Raw genomic sequence first — 20,936 nt, 5'->3', positions numbered from 1 at the left:
TGCTAACCTGATTTAAATGTTTGTCCTAAAGGTATATTTAGAAACATCCAAGTTGGAAAGATAACCACCAAGTTTTGTATCCCACTGAGTTTCAACTTTTTGTTTACTCATTTTTATGACACCACCATTGGTGTTTTATTGCCAAGTTATAACAGAAGCAGACTGTTTAAAGCATCAAAAGACCCGACCCTTAGCCATTATATAGCGTTCAAAAAATCAGTGACTTTCCTTGTACTGTAACTTCCCCTCTGTAAAATGGAATACTTAACAACATTAGTTCCCATCTACCTATAGTAGATATATCAGGCTAACATGATTTAAGATTCATTGTTGGTAAATAATCATGGAGTTCAGAATGAGTTAGTTCTAAAAGATTAACTCCTCTGGGTTTGAGTATCCTTAATCTGTGAAACAAAGAGATGGAAATAGATCATTTTTTCTGCTTGAAATTTCTATGAGCCCATATACCCATGTACATTGTAACAGCAGCAAACATTTTTTATGCTATAAGTAATTGAAGTTCAACGTGAAGACATCACTTCCTGTTCAAAAATAAACAAAATAAATGGAAATTCCAGGTTGTCTATTTCATTATGTTCATCTTTTATTTGGTTATAATGAGATGTTGTCTGTAGGAAAATTTCTGAGTTTAGATGATTTTATTCTGGTAGTAGGGTACAAGTGTGTAAAGAGTGTGGGGGATATGTAGATCTATGAGGCTTAACTAGTGGTTGTGAAAACTAAAAGTTGATATCTATATTTGAAAGAGATTGAATAAAATAATCATTTTGAAACTCTAAGTAGAAACTTAGGATATTGAGACTGAAAATTTATCTTCAAGCAAGCTTTTTATATGTGTCTTGAAGTATTTACATGATAATTACCATCTTACCTCTAATTTTTTCAGAATTTTTTTTTACCCTATTGATAATTGATCTTGCATAGGTAATAAGTGGCACATCACTGGTATTTCTTGTGATTATATGATGAAGATGGTTATTGTTTGTCACTAATTTTACTAGTACTACCTATGTGATTGTACTTGTAGTGTTTGTTATATTTTTAATGAAATGAACTTACTATTTTGCAGTGCTAAAGTATTGTTGATAATTTGTGAAATACCAGTTTTAATTAAAGCAGTAGATAAAAGGGAATTTAAGCAAAACATATTATTAATCTAAAGCTATGAATTTTTTTATTCATAGGAATAGATCTCTATTCCCCAATTCAATCAGAGCTGTCTTACTCTAGATGATTTATGTGGTAAATTTCTGTACAAGATTTCATTTAGTCAAAGAATTCTATAGCTAAAAGATGCTTGAAAACCACTCTTTCAAAATTTAACTGTCTTATTTGTCTTGAGGGTATTAATAACATAGTGTGAATACATCATATATATAAGGCTTTAAAGATTTTCCATGATAATCTTTGTGTTTTCTTATGAAAAAGTAAAGTAGAGAATAAGGAAATAGAAGGATTTGGGGATTGAGGAGAGAAAGATATAAAATAAGTCTGTGTTGATGGGACCACATTTTGTTCAGGGCAAGTAGAATTTTTGTGTACGTCTATAAGGACTTTCAGATCATGAACTATGGTTGAATAACTTTTAACTATCCCATTTAATTGAGACTGAGTAAAGTTAATTGATTTTTCCCCTCAATATAGTAAGAGGAATTTTGCATACTTTTGATTTCAGGAAGGAAAAACAAATTAGAAGTGTAGAAGAAGAAATTGAACAGGAAAAACAAGCAGCAGAGGGCATTATAAAAAATATGTCTCCTGAAAAACAAGTCAAGTACATAGAAATGAAAACCACAAATGAGAAATTGTTGCAGGTAACACTCATTACTACTCTGGGCCAGACATATACCAGTCTTACTACTACAAATATGGTCTGAAGGCAGCATTGGCATCTCGGGAGAACTTGGCTAGACCTACTGATCAGAGTCTTCATTTTAACAAGGTCCCCAGATGATTCATATGGACATTTAAATTTGGGAAGCACTGATCTAGAAAACTTCATTTTCTTATGCTGTGTGATGACCTAGCTTTTACTATACTATTCATTTCTATGCATCGTTCATTTTTGCAGGTGATAAAGATACATGAAACTTTTTTTTTAATGAACTTTTAATGAAAACATTAAAAGGCCTATACATTAGAGCCATATTGATATTTACTTTTTCCTTTTCTTCCTGCCTAATAAACAGCAAGTCTTTTACTTGCTATGTCCTTAGTTTGAACACCCATTGTTCCCTAATTATGGCGTTTAAATTAGCAATTTGGGTGCCCACTGAGGGGTTACTGAGAATCCTCCCAACATTCAGTCATGGTGGTGACTCAGTTTTGCAAGGTGGTACCCTTTCATGCTGAGATGTCTCTTAACCAGTTAACAGAGAATTAGTCCCCATAAATGCCAATAATGAATGTAGTTCTAGCTTCTCAGATAATCCTTCATTGACAATTTAATATAACTTTTTTATTTTAAGCAGGATTTATAAGATATAATAAAACATTGAAGAAAGAGTATTATAGAAAGGCCAAAATACTATCAAAATATAGCTAATATTGCACCGGGGTTTTTGAATGGGTACAGTTGGCCCTTGAACACCTCATGTGTTAGGCATACCTACCCTTGTATAGTCTTTGTATGGTTTATAGTTGGCCCACAGTATCGGTGGTTCCACATTCGTGGATTCAACCAACTACAGATCTAGTAGTATATAGTACGTACTTCATGAAGAAAATCCTCATGTCAGTGGACCCAGGCAGTTCAAACTCAACTGTAAACAGTTCAAGGGTTTATCCCTAAGAGTGAAGCATGTAAACTGCTATAGGTCTTGGCCTTAAAAGAAATTAGGCAAAAGTTATGAAAAAATGGTTAAAAAATCAAAAATAAAAATTGTAACTAAACAGTGACATCATTAATTTGAAGTCTTTTGATAGTTTGTATTCTCAGAACACAGTGATGTTTTATTGTGGAAAGGTGTGGCTCCCTTTGACAAGCTCAAAGTATTTTTCACGGTAGATCATGCCAGAGTTTTTAGGAATAATTAAATAAATTGGCAAAAATAGAAATAATGAATTAATAAATTCTAGTTAAATCATAAGGTATGGGTTGAAAATGTCTACAGAATTTATTTTGTCACACCCATGTTTGAAATGTTAAACAAACAAATTATTCTTAAAGTAAATTGCATATGTATTTGCTTTTTTTCCTTCTTAGGAATTAGATACACTTCAACAACAACTAGATTCATTGAATATGAAAAAAGAGAGTTTGGAATCTGTAAGTATAAAATCAAAAGTTCTCATATTAGTCAGCTACAAAAGATAATTCAGCTAAATTTATTAATAGAACTCATTCAGGTAACATGTGTATTTAGCAATTTACTAACAAGAGTGTAATAATTTTTTTTCCCATTCAGGGCCACAAATATCCTAGTTTAGAAAGAAAGTAGATTTAATTATTGACTTCCAACCCCGTACAAAAGGAATCATCTGCCCTACAGAGGCTTACAAAATCTAGTGGTAATTAAAAGGCATATGAACAAGAGACTAAAAACAAATGAAGAGGGGGAAGTCAGTTCATTACTTTAAAGCTGTAAAAGCTTGTATTTGTTTTAATATTTATTTACTTAAAGGGTTTTTAATTCACAAAATAAAACATGTTTGTTATAAAAAAAATTGAGTAAGATGAAAGTAAGAATGTCTCTTTTCTGTCTTTCCAGACCGAACTACTCTTACATTTATTGAATGCTTACTATGTGTGCTTTTTTGAGCTCTTTACATATGTCACTAGCGTTGTCATTTTGTCTTCACAACAATCTTGTAATACTTTCTTGGTTTTACTTGTTGTGGTAAACCTAAAATGGGATTTACACTTGATATACTGTCTGCAGCTTTTTTTTGTTTTGTTTTGTTTTAACCTAACATTCTCTCTTGAATGTCTATTTCACATCACCTCTTAAAATATCTCCCTCATTATTTGAAATTACTGCATTGTATTATATTGTATAACTGTATAAAGTACAGCCTTGTAGATGACTAGGTTGTTTATAGTTTTTTGGGATTACAAAACAGTGCTCTAGTGAAAAACATACATTTTATGAAGTTATTATGAGTATATCTTAAGATAAATTTCTTGCATTGGGTCAAAAGGTACATACTTCTAAAACATTGTGACATTGCGAAATTGTCTTCCAAAAAAAATTGTTCTATTTTGTACTCCTAAACTCAATGTATGAGAGTGCCTATTTCCCCCTGTACTCATTAACAGCATGCATTATACACCTTTTCCATTTTTGCTAGTTCAACAGTTAAAAAAAATGCTATCTTGTTTCAATTTTCTTTTTTTTTTTTATGCAAGAAGTTGAGTACCTCTCTACGTATTTGTTGGTCAGTGTATTTCTTTTCCTGCAAACTATCTTCTTATGTAGTTTATGCTTATGTTATGTAGCAACTCAGATACTGTCTGTACATCAGATCTTACCTTCCTTTCTTGATCTCCTATGTATTCAGGTAGATATCATGATGATAGAATTAGTAACAATTGTAAAATGACAAGATTGCTGTCATCTAGCTTGCAGAAGAAATAAACATAAGTATTTTGTAATCATTCTTTTGGAAATGCTGTTGAAAAAATAGTTTACTTAAAAATATTAAGGTGATTTTCTATATCCAATTGTCTACATGTGTATACACATAATTTTTATTTTCTTTGATCTCTGGTAATAAAAATATGATTCAAGGAATAAAGACTACATTCAGTATTAATACAACCAACTTTCAGAATTCCTTACTATCTTTTTGGGGGGTGTATAGGTGAGTGTCAGCTCTTATTTCTTTGGCAGATTTAGTTTCCACGGAAAGAGGTGTAAGACATAACCTTGGATTTAGTGTTTGTATCAATGTCACTCTTCTTTGGCATCAGTATATATATGCCTAAAATTAGATGAACTTAAAAAACAATACAGTATTCTCAAATTAAGAAACTGTAAATTCTGTTTAACTTTAGCTAGATTCCTTTGTGGGTTTGTTTTTTCTTTTTTGGTTGGAGGAAGCACTTGCTCTTAAAGAAAACATGTCAAATATCAAACAATATTTATTGAATATCTGCTTTATGCTTACTACTTTGCTGAATATTGCTTATTTAGTTCACAAGGATGTGAAAAAAATCAGGTGAAGGATCCACATGAGCTTGAGTCTTCAGGAACTGTTGTTATCAAGATGCAATTTGAATATGTCTGTAGGTGGTTAAGCAAAGGGGAAGGTGAAGGTACTATGAAAAGGAATGCCTCAAAATAGCTGCGTTTTTTTCTATCAGTATTTTATTATCATGGTTTTTCACCTGATGGTAATCCATTACATTAGCTGTGTATGAGACCCTTTGCCTATGGACTTTCAAACATTTCCTCTTTGTTTACTTTCTCCTTCTCTTTTGCTTGAAACAAAGAGGTCTTCCCTCTTAAAAATCTTGTTTATGCTGTGGGCCTGGTTTCAGATATCATCATTAACTTTCATTTTTGTTAACTTAGAAAAATTGTTTAGATCTTAGATCTTCAGTTTTCTCATCTGTAAAACAGAGACGATAGTACTATCTTGTAGAGTTGGTTTGAGTGATTGAGATAGTGTATTAAGAATATGGAATACAGTGCCTGGCATAGAACAGGTGCTCAATAAATTAACAGCCTCAAATGTCATTTCCATCGTCATTGTCATCATCATTACCACCACCACCACCAAAATCCATAGCTCTTTTAAAAGGTTATCTTTTAAAATTATCGCATCCCTTATTTTCTCTTTGTGAACAGTCGAACAGTAGTGAATATGTGTTAACTATACTTCTCATGTCTGTTAGTTTTCTAGTGCTGCTGTAATAAAGTATCACAAACTGGGTGTTATAAAGCCACAGAAATTTTCTTATAGTTCTGGGAACTAAAAGTCTAAAATCAAGATGTCAGCAGAGACTTGCTCCCTCTGAGACACTAGGTAGAATCTCTTCTAACTTCTGGTGGTGACTGTCAATCCTTGGCATTCATTCCTTGACTTGTAGCTGCATCACTCTATTCTCTGTATATGTCATCAAATGGCCTTCTCTGTGTGTCTTGGTTTTATCTCTTCTCTTCTTATAAAGACAGCAGTTAAACTGGATTAAGGTGCACCTTAATGACCTCATCTTAATTTGATTAAATCTGCACAGACCCCATTTCCGCATTAGGTCACATTCACAGGTACTAGAGATTAGGACTTCAATATATGTTTTTTGAGGGGATATAGTTCAACCCATAACACTGTAGGAAAGCATATATATGATCTGTTTAGGAGAAAATATCTTGCCTTTAGAGATTAGTTCTTTCAGCTTTTAATCGGATTTTGTGGTTAAAGTTGTACATCCATTGTGACATTTTCCTTATTATCTTCCCATCAGTAGAGCTGTCATTATCTTTGTTCAGGTCTTGTATTTAGAAAATAAAATAAACTAAAGCTACCGTCTTCTTGTGAATCTTAGACTGAAAATAGCTTATGAAAGTATATAGGGATTTATTTTTATTCTTCCAGTTTAAAGAAGTGCTTTCTAGCATTATTGAGTACTATAGATACTTGATAACTCTATTTAAAGATGCTGATAGTTTAAATTTTTCCTTAGTCTTATAAACTGAAATCTATTTGAATAATTTTTGATAAAATACTAAAATTAATGTTTTATTCTCTTCAGGAAATAGCACACTCTCAGGTAAAACAGGAGGCTGTATTGCTTCATGAAAAACTTTATGAGTTGGAGTCCCATAGAGATCAACTGATTGCAGAAGACAAAAGCATGGGATCTCCAATGGAAGAGAGAGAGAGATTACTTAAGCAGGTAGGAAAAATAGACGAAGGTATTTTAATGTCAGGATTTGGTAAATGTATCAGTTTGTTTTATTTAAGGTATATGAATCAAACAGAAAGCCAGTAAGCTATTGTCTTAAAAAATAATGAAAAATGAGCTCCACCTAAATTAGTATGAACTGCTCGACCAGGAAAATCTAAGTAAAAATCATTTCTTACATAAACTGTTTTTAGACTTAAATCCTAAATTTATATGGTCTTCATACATATTTTGGCCATTTTTTCATGTTTTGGATCCTTATAGGGAAAACTTGAAACTCTTCTTATTGGTCAGTAAATAATTATGTAATCTTATTGAAGATCTGTTCATTCCATTATTTGTTTTGAGCCTTGTGTTTAGAAAATGAAGTGCCCTAAGGCTGATGACTTTGTGTGGCTATTTCTGTCAGTGCTTCCATAAAGTGAATGGAATTAAAATGTCCTGTGAAGTCACAATATGTCACCAAGTTGTGTCACATGTATTTAGTAACTTTCCTACTACCCCAAGGCTGGCTTTAACTTAGCCTATTGTTTATCCTGAGACACCCTAAATGTAGGATTCTTAGAAGCCTACATATTTGGGAACAGTTTCAGTCAGGAACCTACAAATAGAATTCCTTTGTGGTATTAGATTTAATCATGGGCATACAAGAACATAAGAGATCAACCCAGGAGCTATTTAAGTATTAGAATCGTTCTAGAAAGGTATTAAAATCTGGAATCTCTGAAGTTCCTTGGAAAGAGATATTGAAGGCAGGGGAAGAGACAGCAATCCTGGGATAGTATTGACAGATAAAATACAGAATGACTGATTACATTACTGATTAATTTCAGATAAGCAGTGAATAACCTTTTAGAATAAATATGTATGTAAGGATGATAATAAGTATATTCCAAATGTTGCATGGTATATACCTACCCCAAAAGTAATTCATTATTTTTCTGAAAATCAAATGTAACAGGGATTGCTAAATCTGGCAACCCTACTTTGTGTGTGGGTTGGTGGTGGGTAGCAGGGGTGGGGAGACAGGCTCAGAAATCCTAGATATACTGATCTAGGCCTAAAGATGTGTTATCCTCATGGTGCCATGTAGACAGGTATGGATATATCATTCAATACTCTTCCTTTGAAGAAGAAAGAAAAATCTGTGACTAGTTCCCTCATGATGTTTCTTTTAACTTCAAAGTTTGAATTTTAAGAAATAAGTGTAAAGAAAGAAAATAGTTTTGACATTTTAGTACAACATACCTTAGAGGAAGATAGCTTACCAATGAGTGATTCTTTAAATACTATTTTCTCTTTATGCCTTTATAGGTTAAAGAAGATAATCAGGAAATAGCCAGCATGGAGCGACAGTAAGTATATTTACACTAGGACATTTTACATTCATTTCCCATCTTTTAAATTACATTGAAAATATATAAGAAATGCTTATTGTTACAGCCTTTTTTTCCTATGGTTCACATTGGCAGTATTGATGCAGCTTTCAGTTTTATTTACAGCTTTAACTAGTTCTTTGAATGTTAAGAGCCATTATATAGTATCATTGCTTTTTAAAAACAGCTTTATTACAATACATAACATACAATTCATATATTTAAAGGTTTCAATTCAGAGGTTTTTAATATATACACAGAGTTGTGCAACCACCACCTCAATCAATTTTAGAACAGTTCAGTCACTCCAATAAGAACCCATATCTCTTAACCGTCACCCCTCTCATCTCTCATTCCCAGCCCAAGGTGGTGGTAACCACTCTACTTTATGTATTTTATGTCTCTATAGATTGGCCTATTCTGGACATTTCTTTCTTTCTTTCTTTCTTTCTTTCTTTCTTTCTTTCTTTCTTTCTTTCTTTCTTTCTTTCTTTCTTTCTTTCTTTCTTTCTTTCTTTTTTTTAGTATATATATTTTTTATTGAAGTATAGTCAGTCGACAATGTTGTGTAAATTTTTTTTCTTTCGTGGATATTTCATATAAGTGAAAGCATACAATATGTGGTCCTATGAGGCTGGATTCTTTCACTTAGCATAATGTTTTCAAGATTCATATATTTGTAGCATTTATCAGTAGTTCATTTCTTTTTATTGCCAATTAATATCCCATCATGTAGATATACCATATTATCCATTCATTAATTGATGGACATTTGGATTGTTTTCATTATGGTTGTGATGGATCATGCTGGTATGAACATTTGTGTACAGATTTTTGTGTGGGCATATATTTTCACTTAGGTATTTATCTACAAGTGGAATTGCTGGTTTCTATAGTAACCCTACATTTAACTGTTTGAGGAAATGCCAGAGTATTTTCCAAAGCAGCTGCACCATTTTACATTTTCACCAGCAGTGTATAAGTCTTCCAGTTTCTCCATGTCCTCATCAATATTTATTACCTGTTGTTTCTGATTAAACCATCATAGTGGGTGTGAAGTGGTATCTCATTATTGTCTTGATTTGCATCTCCCTGATGACTAATGAATGATGTTGAACCTCTTTTCCTGTACTTATTGATTATATGTATACATTCTTTGGGAAAATGTCTGGTTACATTCTTTGCCCATTTTTAAATTGGATTATTTATTGTTTTATTACTGAATTATAAGGGTTCTATGTATATTCAGAATACAAGTCTCTTCTCAGATAAATGATTTGTAAAATTTTTCTTCCATTCTGTGGATTGTCTTTTCACTTTCTTTTTGATGTTCTTTGAAGCACAAAAGTTTTAAATTTTGATGATGTCTAGTTTATTTTTTTCTTTTGTTGCTTGTACTTTTGATGTCATATCTAAGAAACTAATGACTAATTCAAGGTCATGAAGATTTATGCTTACTTTTTGTTATTTAAGTGTTTTATAGTTTAATTCTTATGCTTAGAGCTATGATCCATTTTTTTAACTTTTGTATGTGGTATGAGGTAGGAGTCCAGTTTTATTCTTTTGCTTGTGCATGTCCAGTTGTCTCAGCACCATTTGCTGAAATATTCTTTCAACAAATACTCTTTCAACAAATATTTTTAATATTCTTTCTCTGTTTAATTGTTTTGATACCTTTGTCAAAAATCAATTGTATATAAATACAGGGTCTTATTTCTAGACTCACAGTTCTATTCCATTACTATATATATATTCCAGCACCATACTGATTACTATGGCTTTATAATAAGTACAACTGCTTTTGTTAAATTTTTAACCCACATAATCTTCTGTTAATGGTAAATTTTACTCTTATTTTCTAAGACTAATTTACCAACTTAGTTCAATTTGTATAAACCTACAAAAATAAGATTGCTAAAGATTTTTTACTTTCTTAATATCACAAGCCAAGCTCAAAATAAGGCTGGGGAAGGGTCTACTTTTGAAATCAGGAAACCTAATATTCTCAAAATATACTTATACTCAAAATATGAATCATGAGAAAAATTTAGAAGAGATTTTTCTCTCAAGTTTATACTATTGTTCCCAGAATAAGATATATCGTTTCTTGATATTGTTTATGCAGATTAGAAAAGATTTAAGATTTCCTCACATCATCATTAAATGTTTTTACTGAACATCTAAATTATCTGTCATAAATTAATTTAATAATATTTCAACAGGTTAACAGATATAAAAGAAAAAATAAATCAATTTAATGAAGAAATTAGACAACTTGACATGGATTTAGAAGAACACCAAGGTAATTATTTTGATATTTTTATAATGTATAGTAGCATTTATTTGGTATACCTCAGGGGCTGTTTACCTCTTTGTGATATCACTAAGTCTTTGTGATATCACTAGGTTTAACTACTAAAATACTAAACTGCTATAATACTAAACATGAGAATTAATATTGAGTTATTTAAGCCAACTAGAAACTTGATATAACTTAAAATGGATATATGATGAATTTATTTCATTTTACAAAGAAAACTTTTTTTAATGAAGTAAAATATTTTAAAGTTGCTCACATATTTCTAAATTATGCTTCAAAATGGTCAACTATGAACTGGAGTAACTGATAGAGTTGCAGGGGAGTGAGGAGCAAGTCACAAATATCACAAACAATGCAGAAAGAATTTATTCCTAGAGAGTCCAGTGATGAAGTGGCAAATACTGATTGTTCTGATTCTCTCTCAGCTTTCCCTAGCAGTGGGATTTGAAGAGCCCAGGCGGGGATCAGAGCATTTGGGGAAGCCTGGGGTACAAACGAGTGGAAATGCTGTGGTGGGGATTTGGGAGCTATAGTGTGTGTGTGGTTGGGGGAAGAGTTTGGGCATTACAGTTTCCTAACTGTTTTCTCTCTAATAGGGGAGAGAAAGGTAGGTTCCTATGGTACTTTAATCACATATTAACTGCAGACCAGTTAATATGCTCCTGGATTATCAAGAGTTGAGTTAAGTATGATATTGTCAATATATAATTATTATGGCTAAAGAAACATTCGTAGCAGGGAAAAGGGGTGTTCTTTTCCTAAACTAATCTTTTACTTCAGTTTTAATGCAGTGTATTAGTTTTATTTGTACTTTTTCTTCATTTTTGAATAATAGCATTAGCTACTATTAATTGATTACTTATCTGGACTGGGCACTTTGTGATCTTTGCAGGAACCCTTTGAAGCCTGTAACCTCATTTTTACTTGTTGAAGCTCAGAGAAGTTACTCAAATTCCCACAGCTAGTAAGGGGTAAAGTCTAGTTATAAACCAAATTGTCTTTGGCCCCAAAGTCTTAGTTCTATTGCACAAGCCTAATCTTGGCTTTCTTATAGAAAATGCTACATTTGTGAAATAAAAATATTCTTGTGAAATGCTTACAGTTTTATTTACATGTGGCTATATGTAAATAAGACATCTAAAGGTAGACAAACTTTCAGTCCCAGTTATTATCTGGGCTTTTGTTTTCTCATCTTCAAAATGAATAAAATGGTTCTACTTCACTAAGATTTATGAATGTTAAATGGTATATATGGCAAGGTAGATTCACAATAAATTGCTAAGACTAAGTTCATGTTATTTTCTTTATTAAATTATTTTTTTTATTTTAATTTATGTAGATCTGTATTATAGATTTTCTTTATTAATAAATTATTCTGATACATCTGATAATATTCTTGATTTCAGATGCTTTATGGATACATTCTAAATAATCTCTTTCTAAACTTAAATTTCTAGCAAGATTATATTTATTTTTTCAGTAAAATAACTCATTTTGGGGTAACAGTTTCTTACTTTATTATTAATTACTAATTTTAAGAAAATAGAATGCTTTGAATTGTGGCTTCCATTTTCCTGTTTTCTAACATTCTTTGTCCTATTTTGATTAATATAGAAAGAGACAATTGGTAATGTAGTACTGTAATAGTAGCAAAAGTGTTTATATATGTACATATAAAATATATGTGATATATGAATATTATGTATTTATATGTTCATATATATATATATATCACTGTGTTAATTTTTTGTTCTTCTGCTACACTGTGATCATCCTGGATTATTGGTTCAACAGCATAGAGGGTTTGTTAAAAGGTTACTTGTTAGAAGGTTACTTGTTAGTTCAGGACCTCATTATTTCTTGCCTGAACTATTGCAGTAGCCTCCTAACTGGTCTCCTCACCTCCAGTCTTGCTCCCTCTCAGATTCAGCCACCACAGTGTTGCCAGAGTAACTTGTATGGAATGTGACCTTGTGTCATTCTCCTACTTAATAGTGCTTTCCCATGACCTGCCAAATAAAGTTCAAGAATCTTTGTATGGCATTATAGTCCCTCCATAATCTGTGTTTCATAAGCCTCCTCTGCTCCCCTCATCATCTCTATTCTTACATTAATACTTGTGATACCTCACTCCTCACCCCTTACATCAATCTGTTTCATGCACAGTTCTTCGCTCCTGTTAGTTGTTCCCTTATATTGAATGTTCTTTTCCCTGTTATTTACCTTACTAACTTCTCATCTTCTAAGATCTAGCTCAGGTGTCCTTTCATATCCAACATAATAACCCTGACTTCCCTCCCTGACCTATTTATGGGCTGGGCTAAGTGAGTGATCCCATCTGTTATCAGAACACACTGCATAACTGTATCACTGCATTGGCCACATTACGCTACCACTGTCTACTTAGATATTTGTCTTTCCCTTAGAGTATAACATCCTCAAGGACTAGGACTGTGTCTTACTCACTTTGGTAACCTCTTTCATCAACATGGGTTCCTGGGAAAATAAACATTCAACAAATGTTTGAGAAATGAACTAAATAGTCAGATTTGTAGAATGAACTAAAAGTGGGAGTTAAACTCTAGTCACTTCTTTGGGCCCTCTAGTTCTTAGGTTATACAAATGCACTCCTATCCAGAGAGAGCTTAATTGGTTAGCAACAGTTTTATTACTTTCTTGGGGATTCCTACCTTAGATTTATGATTTTCAATAAAGAGGTAGATTCTTGTCTGTATCTGCATTCTCAGCTATCCCTTGACTCAAGATTGTGGATAATCTGCTCCTTAAGATGTGGAGGATAATCAAGTTACTTTGACTTTCTGGTCCATACTCTGCCCTCAGCTTTATTCCCTCTGGCCTATTTTATTAATTTCTTCCATTTATGGCACCTGTGTATAATCCAGTTAGGCTACCTTTTGCTTTGTAGGGGTTCTAGTTAAGACAGCATATAAACCATAAATGATGTTTGTACATGTCTGTCTTTGTTAGTACTTGTTCCAACCTTGCAGTTTAAATAAACTTTTTAGAAATTTGCACAGTTCATTTTAAATTTAAAGATGTCCTTAGATAATGGTTTAGGTACAGTTATGTTTTCTGCTAGGTATTAATGGTGGCCCTGTAAACCAACAAGTTCCTCAAGTGCATCATATTTATGCATTTTTTAAGTCCTTAAAGTTATAATTTGCTAAAGGTTACATTGTCTCAAAGTTAACTAAATAAAATCAGCTAACAATTATTTGACTATTCTGCAAAAATCTTTATTATTCCCAGATGCTGAGTTATCAGTTTCTTTGCCAATCTGGGTAAAGCAGAAAAAATCCTCATAATACACTTAGACTTTTGACCAATTCTAGATAGGCAGCTTTGCTCTCAAATCTTTATTTAGCCTTTGTAAATAATTGTTTAAAATAATCTCATAAAAGAAAATTTTCATTCTAATAAGATACTACTTTTTTTAAACTGCTGGGGGAATTAATTTTGTTATGTTAAATATTTGCTAAATTTCACCCATACGGTGTTTTTGCTTTATTGATGGATCAGATAATTTTGTTATATGGGTTCTAAAAATATTTAGGTTTAAGTAAGTGTACTGTCCTATATATTAGCAGAGAAGGAATTGTTATTATTTTTACTAACTAGAAGCAATGAGAAATATTCCTATTGAAAGTTGATGTATGGTTAGAATTTGGCTACAAACTCTATCATTATTAAAGCAGAGCGTCGTTGGCAAATGCTGTGCTACTTTTCAGAAAAGCCTTATTTCTCCTGAAATTCATCCTTATTTCTCCTTTCTTAGCTGAAGTGCCAACCATTAAATATCTACTTAATTGTTCCTTTTTAAGATGCTCCTTCGGAATGAGAAAGAGAAAGTCATGGAAAAAGCGTTGTTGCTCTGGGTAAAGAAGGCAACAAAAAATAGATAATAGTAGCCTATATTCTCATTCAATATAGGATATCATTTTTAATGAAGATCCTTTTACTTCAAGATTTACCTCTAACGTATAGCTGAGTAATTGGTTTTTGAAAAAACAATTGTTGACTAAGAAAATATTTATTCTAACCACAAATTAATACTTGAGGATTTGTATGTTTCACATTGAAGTTCCCTCAAAATAGTGTTTCTTGGTTCACTTAAGTCAAAACAGGCTCCTACGTTACTCTTCACTGTCTTACATGAAATTCTGAAAAGACAGTGTTACTATTTTAAGACATGACAAAACCTTTCATGGTGTAGGAACACAAAATTAGTAATCTATGCAGAATTCCTGAGGTTTTTGAAATTGGGTTAACTCTTACTTTACCGATCATGGCTTAGGTTTAGGCTTTCTGAAGTCTGCTAAATTAGTTATCACTTGTCCGTCTGCTTCCAGCTTCCAAAACTTTATTGCTATTGTTTTCTCTCCTATTTTCCTCATTTCTGGGAGTTTGACCTTTAAAAATTCTTTTTACTATAATTTTAGTGGAGTTTCAGGTTGGGGGCAGTTCGAATTAGATATGCATGTTTAACCTGCCATCTTTATCAAAAAATTACCAGGTATAGACTTACCTACCCAGAATTTCTAAAGAGTTCTAATCACCTTGAATATACTTTATTTTATGGGTTTGTTGGGGGTATGTCTGTGTGTATGTGTGTGTGTGTGTGCATGCGTGCACACGTGTTGCCTCAAATGACCATTCTCGTATGTTTTCATTAACTGTGCAATTAGCCTCAGCATCTAGGACGTTATACCTTTTTGCTTTTTAAAAATTTTCCTTACACTAGTTAAAGTTATTTTGAAGACTCCAATTAATTTATTGTTAAAAGTTGTGTACTTTTTGTAGATAAATCCGGTATGTACTTAATGTGAAAAATTCAAGCGATACAAAAATGTATGGAGTAAAAACTCATCTCCTTTCTCCTCATACTTATCCCATTCTTCAGAGGTTATCATTGTTTACAGTTTGGTATTTATAACCTTTTAGACTTTTTTCTATAATAGCTTATATATACTTATTAATTGATTGATACTATATAGTTCTTCTGAGCTTGAGTCTTTTCGTTTAACTATATATAATAAACATTCTTCCATATGAGGATCTATACTTCATTCTAAGAAGTATAGCATAGTGATCAATGTCAGGGCTCTAAAGCCACACTAAGAATGGTGCCTGGCACGTATTTAAGTACTTACAACACTTTAACTATAGTCATGTTGATATTGTTGTTAAATAGTATTAGCTATATCCATATTGACAGTAGATTGTTTCTAATTTTTCATTATCAAGAACAATGCTGCAGTAAATAACCTTGATAAATACATGTGTGTTAATTGTATATTTCTATAGGCTAAATTTCTAGAAGTGAAATTTTTAATAGAGTGTTCTTATATATACAATTCTGATTATTTTTGAAAATTTATTTCCAGAAAACGTTGTACCATTTTATACAACCAGCAGCAGTATGTGAAAGTGCTTTCTCACCAGTGCTAGTTACCAAAAATTTCTTAGTTTTTGTCAGTCAAGATAATACACTTCTCTGACATGTCACTATTCTCAAAGGCCTGAATTTGTCATACTACCATGATCCACAAGATGGGGCTAATTTTCTAGACATCTGCATACTCAAACTGGGCTTGAGTAACGCAGTTAACAAAGTACAGTCACGTATCTCCCCAGAAAATATTTTGGGGCATTATTACTCACTACAAATTATCCTTCAATTTTAGAGTATGGCATCTTCCTAAAGATTGATTAGAATATAAAACCAACTGTCATGTAATTATTAATAGAATGTATTACAGACATTGAAATAACAGCTACAATGTCATAACTATATATCATAATTGAGGTATATGCAAAATGCTACAGGATCATTGGGTTACTGTCTTAAATTGAATGAATTCATTGCAATTTACTCCTTAATTTATATGCTGCTTTCAAGAATAGTAAAAACATAAAATATAACACTTTGGTTTCTCTGTAGGATACTTCTTCCTACTCAGAGTTTCAAGGCCTGAGTTAGAAGCTTTTATTCTTTATGACAGGTTAAATAGAATTTATAAAGACAGAATAGTTTTGTTTTAGAGCACAGGTTCTGCAACCCAAATGCCAGGATTCAGATCTGGCCTGTGCTATTCTACTGGCTAACCTTAGACATGCTTCTTCATCTTTCTGTAGCTTACTTTCCTCATCTTTAAAGGGGAGATAATAACAGTACCTATCTTCCTCTTAGGGTTGCTGTGAGGATTAGATGAATGGAGCGTGTGTGTGTGTGTGACTCAGAGTAGCATGCTATTTAAAAATTGCACATAAGGAGGGGAGGGTACAGCTCAGTAGTAGTGCGTGTGCTTAGCATGCACAAGGTCTTGGGTTCCATCCCAAGTACCTCCATTAAATAAATTAATTAATTAGTAAGCCTAATTACCTCCCCTCCTAAATAAATATAAATAAATAAATAAACAAACAAACAAATAAATAAAAACTGCATGTAGATGTTAGTTGTTGGCTGTTACTAATGATATTAATTTATAAACTGAAATTTGAATAAGTTTCATGGAGATTTTCCTAAAACATTTGAAAGTACTTCCTCATCAGTATTTTCCCTAGGATGTACATGATAATGTAGTCAGTTTCATAGTGGTTTATCTTTTGGTATCTGAGATTTCAAATGGCATGTATATGTTGCTATTCTGTACTTTCTGAATATATATTTTATGGAGAAAAATGAATCACCGTTTATTGTTTAATTTGGAGATTGGTTAAACTATTTTTTATATATTTCACTAGGATGGTGGTATTATCTTCAGACCGGGTGCATCAAAACCATCTGAAACTTGTTAGAAATAAAACTTCTTGGACTCTACCCTAGACCTATTGAACATAAAACCTTGGGAACAGGTCTTAGCAATTTGTGTTTTGACATACTCTCCTGATGATTCTGATGCATGCTAAAGTTTGATAACTACTGCTTTAGGAAATAATTAAGAACTTACATTGTGTTTAATACATGCCAAAGATTACTCCTTATACCATCTGATTTTGTTGATTATAACTCTGTTGAAACAAACTTCTTCATAGTTCTTTTTCTTTTCTTTAGAAACGGTGAGGCTTTAAGCAATATTTTAACTTTTACATATTTAGAGAATTTTTATTGTACATTTTAAATGCCTCTAGTATGTAGACTTAGAATTATCAGAACTTGTTTGAATAACTGTAAAGAAATTTTCCTGCCAAAATTTAAAACATTTTGTAGAGAATGTATGTTCAATAAATTGGATGAAGCTTGAAGCTAAAAGTTAGTTTAAAACATTAAAGTTACACATATTCATTTTAACATACCAGTTTAATACTATTTGATGTACTAGTTTTTTACTTACTGCTATAGTGATATGCAAAATGTAGGTGAGAGAGAGACTGAGTGTAAGAGGATGGACTTTAATAGGAGTTTGAAACTAATTAAAATTGAAGTAGGAGTCGGGGAGGAGAAAGTGCCATAGGTTACTAAAATATGTGAAAATGTTATAGGAGGTTTGGATAGCAGCTCAGTGTGAATTCATGTGATAAAATCACAACAGCTGGAATCCTAGACTGCATTACCAAAACATGAATATAGAGACTATGGGAAGTGATAGTCTGCTTGGAATCCTAAGTTTCTTGGCATCATACTTTAAAAGGAATAAAGAAAAACTGGAACTCAATGAGAGTGAAATGAACAGAATGGTAAAGAGACTGAAACCATGCCACAGAAGGAACACTTGAAGGAACCAGGAGATTGAGCTTGACTCAGAAGGACCCCAAGTGCTAGAAAAGAAAGAATCTGGATGTGCGCAAGTCCTTCAAGGTTTATTCTTGTTCCACCTCTCTAATTTGATTTGCTTTCTGCTGCCCTTTCACCTCTAAAGTCAGTAGGCCTGCTGAATTGGGAGCCTTGAGGCCAGGAGAGTCACTAGCACATACCTTGTATACTGATCAGGAGAGAAGATTGGGATAGTTGCCTTTCTGAAAAATGGTGATCAGATCTTCTCCAGGGTTCAGAACTGCTTCTCAGAGTAGAAAAATCGCGATTGGTCTGTAAGCCCTGATTCAAGAGAACATTTTATGATAGAGAGGCAGAAGAGTCAGATGACCTTATTGACAGTGAGGACAAAGGTGATTGTGGTGGTGCTCAGCCCTTTAGTGCTGCAAAAAGAGCGTATCTCCCTTACTTCACTGGCTGGCTATAGCAGAGAATATCAAAAAGCAATGGTGTCCTTTCTATACTATCCCAAATCTTTTGTAACAACAATCCATACTCATTTCTTCTTTCCTCCCTGTGAGGGGAAAAAAGGCCTAAATTTATAGTGGAAAAGTTGGGATACTTGTCTTATTAGAGTATAAGTTTCTTGAAGAAAAATACCTTATTTATCTCTAGAATTTCTACATTACCTATTAAAGTGCCTTGCTGATATGATACCTTCTATGTAAAAACATCCTGAACTCTTCACCCATCTAGTTACCATAGTACTTTATATATAACTCAGTTTCAGTACTTATGTTGCATTGTAACTTTTGCTTTTGTGCACCTAATAGACTAGAAGCCCTTCTGGGATATAGTGGTAACTGCCTTGTTTATTTTGATATCCCTAGCACCTATTATAGTATCCGGCATATAGTCATCAGTAAATTTGGAAGAAATAAGTTATGTAGAACTATGATCATATCAGACACTCAGAGCTTGAGGATAGCTCTAAAGTTACACTTATTTGACAAGTGTGTCCTTTCCCCTTTCTTTTGGTCTCCTCATTTTTAATTTTTCTACATTAGGCCCTTTTGCTGGCCTGCTTTGCACCTTCAGTGTGATAGCTGATTAGCTTCTCCCATCTATGATCTTGTGCTCTCCTATGATAGTAAATCTAAGGATAGAATTGGTAACAAGCCCTATATTTTACCCTACTTTAGGACTGCCCACATCTGTGCATTGCGTCTCATGGGAGGCTCAGATATGAATCCACCAACTGAGAAATCACAATATAGAGGAGTTCACTAGGGCCCTGATCTCTTTTCTTTTTAAGAACAGTGGTATGGGAGGAGGTTTTGTAAAGCTTGAGAATCTGCCAAGATATATAGGAGCTCTGTCCTATCTAATCCAGCTGACCAGCTGTGTAGCTGGAGACATTGACCAGACACATCTTCCAGCTCAATCTAATGGCAACTGAGAACATGAATTTGAGGGGAGCAGGAGGGATGAATCTCCCAGGTTTCTGACTTGGATAAGTGTATGGTGAAGTGCTTTCAAACATAAGAGGGAATACAGAGGGGTGCAGACTTTGAGGGAGAAGAGTTTAATTATGGATATACTGCATATTAGGATGTCCTGAAACATATCCACATGAATATATCTAGTAAGCAATTGCATTAAACAATCTGAAAATTAGGAAAAAGATCAAATTTGAGAGTTCTTAAAGAATGAGTGGGGTTACCTTGAATGTAATGTAGCATTAGAAGTCAAGTAAACAGAATCCAGAATTTAAATGAAGCAAGAGAAAGCCAAGAAAGCCATGAAGAAGCCAAGAAGACAGAGAAGAAATGATCTGAGAGTAAGAAAAACCAGAAAAACTCCACCCCCCAAACAACAAACAATGTAAGGAAAAAAAATTGAAAGAAGGAAGGATGTATCAATAGTGTCAAATATTGCAGAGTAAGATAACTGGAAACTGCCCCTTGGATTTGATAATCTTACTGCGAACAATTTCATCGGAATGGCAGGAGGAGAAACCTCATTGCAGTGTCTTGGGGTCTAATAGCAAGATGGGGAACTGCAAACAGCCTATGTAGGGAATTCTCTTAAGTTTAAAAGAGGAAAGATAAGATGGTAATTAAATTCCTGTAAAGCCTAGGATACAAACCTTACTCTTAATCCCTTAATGTCTGACCAGTCTCCCAATAGTGTAACTTCTCAGCCAGTCATTACAAGAAACTAGGATTTTCCTTGAAACCTAGGCCATGGCGGGTTCAGCAGATACTAGTTTTTCTGCTACTTCACATATGTTATATAACATTTATAGGCACATCACTCTTCTATGAGGGTATTCCAGATCATGTATGCTATAAGCTCATATTCTTTAACTTTGTTTCCCACCCAAAAAATTAACTGCCATAAGGTAAGTGAATAGTAGTAACATCATTATAGAACTAATCATAGTTTATCTATATTGTGTTTTTTTAAAACTTAGTTATATACAAACTTTGTTATTAGTAAAAAATTATCTCTCCCCTCACCCTTGCAGCTAATCACACTACATCAGTATGCTCTGAGACCATTGTTGATCGTTTGAACTGAGTAATAGTCCAGTAAAGTTTTTAATGGATCCAAAGCCTTAGTCAGAGTGAACCATATGTTTCCCATTGGTTC

General features: G+C 32.9%; 1 protein-coding gene across 5 annotated transcripts in view; it reads left to right on the top strand.

Annotated features, from left to right (window-relative positions):
* IFT74 (intraflagellar transport 74) overlaps positions 1–20,936 on the top strand; it is a 66,886-nt gene that overhangs the window by 28,820 nt on the left and 17,130 nt on the right. For all 5 annotated transcript variants that reach the window (XM_031449591.2, XM_031449588.2, XM_031449589.2 and 2 more), the window contains 5 exons: positions 1,697–1,835; positions 3,227–3,289; positions 6,719–6,862; positions 8,186–8,226; positions 10,470–10,549. In XM_031449591.2, coding sequence (XP_031305451.1) covers positions 1,697–1,835; positions 3,227–3,289; positions 6,719–6,862; positions 8,186–8,226; positions 10,470–10,549 — 467 coding nt within the window. The remainder of the gene's footprint in view (positions 1–1,696; positions 1,836–3,226; positions 3,290–6,718; positions 6,863–8,185; positions 8,227–10,469; positions 10,550–20,936) is intronic.

Source organism: Camelus dromedarius, chromosome 10, assembly GCF_036321535.1.
Source record: "Camelus dromedarius isolate mCamDro1 chromosome 10, mCamDro1.pat, whole genome shotgun sequence".
In the NCBI taxonomy this organism is placed as follows: Eukaryota; Metazoa; Chordata; class Mammalia; order Artiodactyla; family Camelidae; genus Camelus; species Camelus dromedarius.
This window is presented reverse-complemented; position numbering and strand designations above follow the sequence as displayed.